A 9,996-nucleotide genomic window follows, 5' to 3' on the forward strand; every position below is an offset into this window, starting at 1 on the left:
CTGGATTGTCTATTACGCAAATTTACTTTTTTATTTACCGCGGCAAAATGATCAATTGGTTACCGAGAAAAAATTATTATTTTATCATACAAACAAGTATTTTCCAACTATTCTCTGTTAGTCACATCGAAATATTAAAGGATCTTCGTAATAGTTGATTTTTATCGTTCAATTTATAATCTGGAAAGACAAGCAATAACATGGAATACAAAAATATTAAATGAAACTTTACTCAAAAGCTAACCGGAAATCGATAAAAAGTCATATTGTCGAAAAATGATGACAAAATATTTTTGAAAAAAAGTTGGTTGTTGAATAAAGAGATAATTCAGAGAAACTCCTGCAATTGTCGCCTTTTAAGACATGGAATCAGGAACCCAGTGGATCTATTGTTGACTAAGTTTTTTTCCGCCGGATTTTTGCTTGTCCTGTCCGGAGAAAGATAATAGGTACTATCAATCTTCTAGTGGACTCCAGCCCCTTCAAAGCGTAGTATGTGCTTTAGCATTGACAATGTCTGACAAGTTTGGCATACTTAGAATAACGAACATATCCATTTTATTGCTCCCCTTCTGTTTATTGTCACCTCTTTATGAGAAGTAATATTGTTTTTGAAATTGAATGCTTTATTTTTTTCCTATTACATAGTTAAAATCGAAACAAAGATATTGAAAAATTTCGCACTCAAACACGAAAGTAAACAACTAATGCCAATTGCTTGTTCACAGATTGCTTTTCCACGTTTTCACACAATAATCTCGACCGTCTTTCCCACTGGTGACAATCTGTGCATCGTATGTGCATCCAATGCAATAAATAACGTCTGAAAAATGAAGTTGTGTATGAGAAAAGGCCACGTTAATGAAAACCCAACCAAAAGTTTACCGGAATGCATTCTTATATTCATTTGAATTGTCCCTTCCAGCATATTCCATACGTGCAAAATTCCAGATCGATCGCCCATGAGCAAATGTTTGTCGTCCTTTGTCCAGCAAAGAGTTCCCACTACGGCCGGCATTTCCCGTTTGAAGATCACCATTCCTGTATCGATGTCCACAATGTTGAACATGCGATCCTCACCACAACTGACAATCAGTGAACAGTTCCGATTGAACCGAGCGGCACATACTGCGCCCCGATGCGTGACAATGAGCTTGTGGTCCTGGTATTCAACATCGATCGGTTGTCGGTGAAGTGCTTCTCTGGAAAGTGGCAGTGCCCACAGCAACCTTCAGACGCGTATCCGATTGGAACGTGTCGAGACAGACGATTTTGTCCTCTAACGACAAATAACCAATCACCGCATCGATATGAAAACTGTTCCATATTCTGGAAGGAACAATGCCAAGTTTTAGATTAACGTGTTTGTGTAATTGTTAGAAAACTTACTTCACACTACAATCCCAGCTGCCAGATACTAACAGTTCGTTATCTTCCATGCTCGACAAACAAGACACGGCATCGTCGTGAGCTGGTATCGCGTGCGAAATTTTACCATAATCCAAATTGTAAATGATTCTGTTATGAATTAAAAGCAGAGAATTCAGTTTCTATATGAAATTAAATATTTTCAAAGTTTACATGCTATTGTCCCAACAGCCTAGAATTATAGACTTCCCATTGGTTAGCCGTGCAGCGCTCAGGGGCATGTCACTGACTTGTACGCTGCGAATCTGCCGTTTCTCCGTTAAACTGTAGCACTTGAAGGTGCCATCCTTGCTTGTTGTGAAAATGCTACCGCCCGTTTCATCCAGCAGCAACGAAGTTATTTCGTCTTTGTGAGAGTAGTACTGAATGTCCAGATCAATCCGAACTTCTTCGCCAGGGGACAGGGTAGCAGAACTTTCCAGAGGAGCTTCGATTTTCATCAGTTTCGAAACGTGTGGAGTTTTGAACAGTTGCTTCGGAATTTGACCGAATTCTGAAATTTGCACCTCAAGAGCATGCCGCGCTGCCAGGTCTTTAATTTGATCCAGATCGACCGAACCTTCGTAGCAGAGATGATAGAATACTGTGGAAGAAATCTCAAAACATAAACATGTCCCGCTTTATTGAACTCATTTCTATGAACTTACAATTATCCGCTTTAACGGCTTCTTCGCCTCTTTGCTTGTACCCAAATATCAAATCAATCCAAAAATGCAGATTACAAGATACATAATCAGATTCCAAAGCGTCTCGAAGGATTCGCACAAACTTTTCCGGGGATCCCTCGGCCCATCTGGGTAGCTGCACGTGATTTACCGCAACACCATCGAATCGTTGTCCAAAATTGATCTTCATCTTGTTGACCAGGAAGTCTCCTCTTGTCTCGGTATCGTAAAACTCCGGTACCAACTCTTTGAAGTCCGCCATGTTTTGCAAGCAGTTATTATACACGTCCTCAACTTTGTTAAACATGCGATCGGGATGATCGAATCTTCCGTTTTGTAGACACAGCATTAGTTTTGGATATTTTCTCACCAGATAGAACAGGACCAATCCCGGAGCCGAGTAGTGCGATCCATACAAGAATTTGGGTTCGCCCATCTCCTCGTAACGCTCCTTCAGTCTTTGTAATCTCTCCTTGTTCAGGGCACCGACCGGCTTAGTCAAATCCCTATAAACGTTTGGGTCATTCAGATTCAGCTGTTCCGAACTGTAATCACATATGACCCACGGAAAAACCGGATACTGCGTCAAATCCTGATATGTTCGATCGGCCAAACTATTCAAATACAGCAAATAATCATAATTTGAGATGAGTCCGTTTTGCCACTTGAGAGTGATGCTTTCCGGAATTTGTTCGATCACGGAAAAATCTTTCTGCCTTATCACATTGCTGTAGAAGTCATCCCGCTCGATTTGGGTGCGAAACGAGACATACAGAAGCTGACTTCGATCTGCATGCGTCCACTTTATCTCCAGGCCGACGTGTCGCAGTAGAAAGCGGCGCTTGATAAAACTTTTGATCCATTTTACATGTATTTTTAGAACGGGGTACTGAAGAAGAGAAAAAGTTTAAGTCGGCTATCACGAAATTAGCATAACGATGATTCGAAACATTAAAAAATCTAGAAACTACACCACTTGTACTGGTAATAGTGAATAAAGGACAACCGTAGCTAAAAACCCCCAACGCACTAAAAATGACTCACCGTTTGAATATTGTTGTACGGCTGAAAGTACACGAACACATTCGTCAGCAGCAGCCGGCCGGGATTCACCACAAGAGGATTAATTTCGTCCACCTGGTAGTCGACGATAATTTGCTCGTACAGGTTGTCCAACCAGAGTGGATCAAATTTCACCCGGTTGTGCCGAGAAAAAACAATTGTTGCTATCTGAAAAGCATGCAAATTTATAATTGCTTAATTGAAGGGTAAAGTTTTCGGCACTCACCATGCTGTTCTGCTCATAGGCATGCAAAGTCGATGCCCGAAAAAGCTGATTGAATTGTTGAATGTAATCATCCAGTTTGGCGTAGTGAAAATTGAACAGAAAATTTCGTCGCTTTTGCCGGAACAGATACGGCTGTACCACATTATCATTCAACATCTCCGTGTACTGACTGCATTCGATTAGCAGTACGTTGGTTTCCATTGTCCTCAGGCTAGTCGATTCCCATCGTTTTATTTGAAGGCAGTCCTTGTATGCTATCTTGATCAGCGGCAGTTTCTGGTTGCCTTTGGTTTCAAAAACTATAGATTTCGAGCACATTTTAAGCCGACCGATCAACGCTCGCGTAGACGGCAATGACGAAGAAAGACATGTTGTGTCATCAAGTTGCAATAAATCCACGGAGAAATCTTCGAAATAGATTTCTCCTGGTTCCAACAGAAGTAAAGAAAACCTGTGGTTTTTATTATTCGATCATTTTTATTAAGTTTCCTATAATAAATCCAATAATACCTTTCCTTTTCCATAATCGGGTTCACTGAAAGATGCTTAAGCACTTGGTTGACAATGTTTTACGCACACTTGACACAGCATCAATGAACCTGATCTTCGCGTAATTCGGAACGGCGAGTAGAGCAAAGCTTGCAAGCGCGACGTAGAATAATATATAGTATTTGAACAAATAACAACAACAATACTATGACATTTTTTTCTTGTTCTGTTACTCTACGGACGGCTGAAACCGTTCGTGATCAGTTTTCATAGGTATTACATATGTGATTTGTTGTTGTGTTTACTGCTTGCCGGACACTTACTAATTTATCAGCTGTTTTTTGCACAGTATACATTTTGGGATAGGCACGGTTAGCAAAAAGTACTCAAATTTGAGTGAACTTGATTATTTTCGTTGCAGTTGGAAACTGTTTCAAACATGAAGCATAATTTTATTTATCGGTGTAAAATTCAAATAAAATTCAAAATACAAAATCAACTAATTGATGACAACACTTAGTGTTTACATTATTCATATAGAAGATTTTAACAGAAAATATATACCAGAAAAGTAAATTGAAATATGCCACATTCCGAAAATAGAAACGTTTAGATTACAATATTGTAAAATTGAACTGTATATGTGTAGCGTATTGTACTCTGCATGTTAGTGTCCCATCGATGCTGGAAGGTAATAGTCGGACGGAGCGAGCTATGAAAAGTACGGTGGATGCTATGTTTGCCAATTGGAATTTTACAATTTGTCCATAATCAGTATCCGATATGGGACGGCAAGTTGTATTACAATATAATTTCACTACATTAGCAAACTACTACCTTGATCAAAAAGTTCCCGGAATTTGTTCAGAAAATCAAAAATACAAGATTATTCATCAGAATCGACATTGTCCCCTTCAAAGTACTTCCCATCGACTGCCACACACTTACGCTAGGCGCTTGATCAAATCCTTGAAACGTTTTTTATATTCAGTTTTCGATATGGCGGTAAGAGCCATCTGCGCTTTTTCCATCTCATCTCGGGTGCTGAAACGCGTTCCACGGAGCGGTTTCTCGAGTCGAGTTTTTTGCCCACAAATCTGGTCTTTTTAATCAAATTGCTTCACGCAAACGTCTCATAACGCCCAAATAATACTCCTTGTTGACGGTCTGGCCATATAGAAGAAATTCATGATACACATGTGAGCAGCAATAATCCGTTTGATGAATGTTAGGTCAAATTCGACATTAAAAATCATGTCTTTTGCTACCTTTTTTGCGTGAAATTCAGGTCTTTCGGCTCCAGCTTTGCAGCGACACTTCTGCATGCCCAAATCATTAACCACAATGTCTTGAACCGATTCCAAAGCATTGTCCAACTTCTCCCACAGCTCTCTAATAGTCAATTTGCGATTTACAATCATCCATTCTTTGATTTTGGTGTGATGTTTTCGTCGGTTTTCGATATCGATGGCCTACCGCTTCTCTCATCATCATTCGCAGACTCACGGCCACTTCTGAAACGTTCGTGAAACTGATAAACGACTGTTTTCTTTAGAGTATCGTCGAAACACTCTTCAAATATTCGCAGCCGTGTTTAACGAAAAATTTAATGCAAACTTGTGACAAATTCAATTCCATTCTAAAAATTGTACAAAATCGAAGACACATACAATCGCAGATCCCAAGTAACATTTTTAATATTAATAAATACTTGTAGCTATCTTCAATGCTACATAATAAGTCTTGCATTAAAACTTTAAACTCCACGAAAGCCTACTGAAAACCTCTATAAGAGCATGTTCCTGCCAAGTGGACCATTCTTCATAAGGTTTATAAAGCAAAGTGAAGAATCATCATAAAGCTGCGTTAAAACTTCAAATTCAAGAAAATTTTGAAACCAGCTTTGCGATCAACATTAAATTTATTTGGATGGAATAAATTCCACTATGAATAAACTGTTGTTTTGGTAATATTTTTCTTGATTATATGTGTGTCATATCTGCTTTGAATGCAATCAGTAACAATTTATTTGATTTTATTTACAAGTTTGAGGCTTTTACCGAACGTAAAAACTTCATGCGCTTTTATTTTTATCGTGAATGTATGGATAAAAATAAGAATTATAACTAATCGTCTTGAAATAAATACGGTTTTTGCGAAAGTCTCCATGATTTATGAAAATTATTTTCTGTGATTTATCGTCTTTTTTGTAAAAAACTAGTTCATGGCGATAAAACTTGTGCATACGTTTTGAAAATAAATCATAAAAGTCCATCATACTTCCTCGTTTTTGCATTTCGAAGTTTATTTGATGTCAATAAAGGCTACGGCAAAGAACATTATAATGGCGGCCATGAAATTTTCTTTAATACAAATTACACTTAATCTAAGAAGTAATAAATCAAATAGCCCACAACAGGAGTGTCATAAATGTACTTTAGAACTCTCAAATTTGCTCTGAGTGAAACTGTCATTCAATGAACGCGCACACACACAAATCTAGATTTATGAAAGAATTTTACTGACAATGATTTAAAGAAAATTTTCTAAAGCAATATTAAGAGCGTTTGCATGGTTTTATTCTAGTACAAATTTATTTATTTTTAGTCCAGTTGTTAGTCTAGGTAAAAGGATTTATAGAAGCTTTAAAAACTATGATATTACTTGTCAAAAGCGACACTTATTATAGTTGTTATAAAACAAGTAGTGATTGAACAAGCAATTACAAAACTCCTATAAATTATAATCAAAACCAAAAGGCATTCGAATTGTTACTTGGGATGTACTCGATACAGCGTAACTTTTACAAATGTCCAGATTTCAAGCTGAAAATTGAACAGATCGTGTGAAAGATGTTAAGTGGTGGCCTATCGATTTTGAAATCAAATAGCGATGAAACTTTTCTAGAAGTAATTATTAAGGTCATCTGCGAAAATCCTCGTTATAACTGTGGCTTTTTAAATTCTGGTTTAGTAAGTTTTGTGATGATGGAATTTAAAAATCCCAATCTCCATAGGTTGATGACACACAAACAGGGACGATGTCATCAAGAATGGTACCAACATTATTCCGATTTTTTGGTTTGGTTAGTTGACAAAATTCATTTACGAATCATTGAATTTATAAGCATGATCAGCTTGAAAATGCTCAGACGAGTCACGGTAATATATTCGAATTTTTTAGGGGCACTGCATGCCCCACAAGCTCTGAACATAGTGATATTGAACGGGATAAGATTTTGTCCATACTCTCTTCGAGTGATCATAACCATCGTTGATTTTGCGAATGGTGATAATCGATTCCGATTCTGAGGTTCGCGGGTCGCGTGTTGAGTTTTAAGTCGACCACGTGGCTCGCTCAATTCCCTTTGCGCATCGTATTTCTTTTGTACTCTCTCGTATATGAGCAAACTGTACCGGGTTGCCAGCATACATTTTATTATTTTGATGAGAAGTTTTATCACAGTAATCTATCGTATGGGTTGGACATTACATGGATTCCAATGAACAATGAAAAAATATTCAACTTTCACAAAGATTGAATGTCTGTGTGTTCGGCAGCCTTGTCGAGCCAATTTTATTTCTCTCTCCTTTTTCAGAATGCTATCAGGGAACCAAAGAGAAAAAAAAATGGTGGATGCATTGAAACTGACTTTGTTTCACAGAAAAATACAAGACTTTATAATTTATCGCGATAACATATATGTTTTTGTATACTAATCGCATCTAAACTAAATTATCTGGACTTTGTCACGGTAGATTTATGATACAAGCCTTCAAAGCCGAGTTATTCGATGAACAAGTAGAGGTATGCATTTCCGAGCGTTCCAATTTTCAGCAGTTCTTCAGTCAGAAAAAAATACAACACGACCGCTAAACTCAATGAATCATTCTGAAAATTTCACAGAATATTCTCAACTAAATTTCGAAAACATTGTCAGGTGGGTTTTTGTATATTCTGCACCGTTTCCAAGAAAATTCAATTTCAAACGGGAAAATAGCAAAAAACCTACCACTTTACGGTACTGTCTTCAGACCTTAATGTTGTACCACGAGGTGGCATTACTAGTTAAACATGAACTGTTCATGCACTGATGAATCGAAGACAAAACATTGAATAAATGTAAAATTGATCATGTGAACATCGCCCAACCCGGTTTCCATGAGTAACCAAGAGTTCTTAATGAATTTCAAGTGGTCTGAGACAACTGGGGAAACTCCAAAAGACCGATTTGAAAACAGGTACAATCTATCAGGTCAGAATGCCGTCAGGAAAGGCGTTACACCTCGGTGTAAACAAGGGACTTGTAAACAGGAAGTACTTTACGCCTGCTTAGCGGATTATGTTGATTCGTGACGTAGCATTAGCAGATCAATATAATCTGCTATTTGCACTGATGAGGCGAAACGTAAAAATTTGAGGTACAATCTTGACACAACTTTTATGATGTATGATTAGTGCTGCGAATCCTTAAAATTTAGAATCAGAACGCGTGCGTGAGTCTAATTTGGACATTCGGATATGTATGTGACAGTTTTTTCTTTCAATGTAAACCTAATAACTCAAAAATTTTCGTTGTCACGTTACCGAAACAAGCAGTTGTATATTCAAACACAGTGAGTTAAAATTACCAAATCTAAAGAAAAGAAATTTATTGTTCTTACCCGAAAGGAAAATCTACTTTTTCTGCTTTTTCTTTTCTGCCTCCTCTTCCTTCTCCTTCTCTATGATTGAAACATACTTGGCGATAGTTTCAGCATCGAGCATTTGCATCGGTTGATTTCGTTTCATCACCGCCACTTCTAAGTTTTTCTGTCCAGACTGTACTACCTCGAGCAGTGCCTTGATCGCCAGTTTAATCGCACCCTCCTCTGTTTCAACCTGCTCATTGCTGTAGTACTTCTCCAGGAATTCCCGCACAGTTTTCGCAGACCGACCGGTAGCATTCGCTTTCCATTCGTAATAAATTCCGGACGGTTCTGTTTGATATAAATGAGGCAATCCGTCATAATCGAATCCACCAATCAGGCAGGATATGCCAAACGGGCGACGCCCGTTGCTTTGAGTGTACTTTTGTTTCAATCCAGCTATGAACCGCGTAATGTACTCAAGTGTAACAGGATCTTCAACGTTAAGTTTGTGGCTTTGACACTCAACCTGAGCTCGATTGATCAGAATGCGAGCATCAGCGGTAAGACCCGCAAATGCCATTACTACATGGTGATCCAACAGACAGATTTTACGCACCGTTCGTTCTTCCTGTAACTTAGCGACCGACTTCTTCTCAACTCCTAGTACAACGACATCTTTGCCACGAACGCCGACCTGCAACCAAATCAGCAATGTTAACAAATAATCACCAAAATAACCAGATTTTTTTTGGTTTCTCTGTTGAGTCTCTTTGATACGGTCCATCACGCCAAAAAAGAATTGCTACCCATTGATGACCAGCAAAACTGTGTACAAATTAAATTTGAGGTTACAACTTACCGCAGTCGAACCTTTGCGAACAGCTTCTTGTGCGTATTCCACTTGCAATAGATGACCATCTGGAGAGAAAACTGTCACGGCACGATCGTATCTGGCAGACATTGCTTGTACCTTTTGCTAGTTACTAAAATAACAAAATCTTAATACTTAATTTGCGAAAACTAGGACTTCGTTCTCTTCACAGCTTAAACATGGATCTGTCAGGGAGAGCGATGATTTTCCGATTTTAGATTGTTTGGTACATTCGACGTTCAGTTTTGAATGTGTTGATGTAGTCGTTTGACTTATGGATGCGTTCCACATTGGCCGCTAGTACGCAACCATGCTCTGTTATTGATGACGGTGTTTCCTGCTCAGTCGTCTTGACAGATAAAACAAGTTTTTGATAAGCTAATGTAAAAACTACTGAACTACACCGAATTTTGAAATACGTAGATGTTATCTGAATGAACATATTATATTTAATCATGAAGCTTTTCACTTGACTTCTATGTGCGAATCATTTAGATTTTGGAAAGAGTTATATGATGACATTCATTGAAACGATCAAATAAGTTTTATTTGGAATTATAATGAGATTTACTTGATTGGTCGATATCGTTTTTGTGAAATAGCTAAGATTTATTGGGATCGGTC

General features: G+C 38.1%; 2 protein-coding genes across 2 annotated transcripts; both read right to left on the reverse strand.

Moving 5' to 3' along the window:
- Positions 1-605: 605 nt before the first annotated feature.
- LOC131425778 (protein FAN-like) lies at positions 606-4,220 on the reverse strand. The gene is given in 9 exon segments (XM_058587926.1): positions 606-823; positions 886-1,211; positions 1,213-1,329; positions 1,390-1,518; positions 1,582-2,011; positions 2,076-2,982; positions 3,138-3,323; positions 3,382-3,832; positions 3,892-4,220. Coding segments are annotated over 9 exon segments (2,661 nt in total). The 5' UTR covers positions 3,906-4,220; the 3' UTR covers positions 606-722.
- A 4,219-nt stretch (positions 4,221-8,439) lies between these two features.
- LOC131425780 (proteasome subunit alpha type-7-1) lies at positions 8,440-9,596 on the reverse strand. The gene is made up of 2 exons (XM_058587928.1): positions 9,361-9,596; positions 8,440-9,195 (listed from the first exon to the last, which is right to left on the reverse strand). The coding sequence occupies exons 1-2, from the start codon at positions 9,460-9,462 to the stop codon at positions 8,548-8,550; spliced, it is 750 nt and encodes a 249-aa protein (XP_058443911.1). The 5' UTR covers positions 9,463-9,596; the 3' UTR covers positions 8,440-8,547.
- Between the last annotated feature and the right edge of the window lie 400 nt (positions 9,597-9,996).

This window comes from Malaya genurostris, chromosome 1 (assembly GCF_030247185.1).
Source record: "Malaya genurostris strain Urasoe2022 chromosome 1, Malgen_1.1, whole genome shotgun sequence".
Lineage (NCBI taxonomy): Eukaryota > Metazoa > Arthropoda > Insecta > Diptera > Culicidae > Malaya > Malaya genurostris.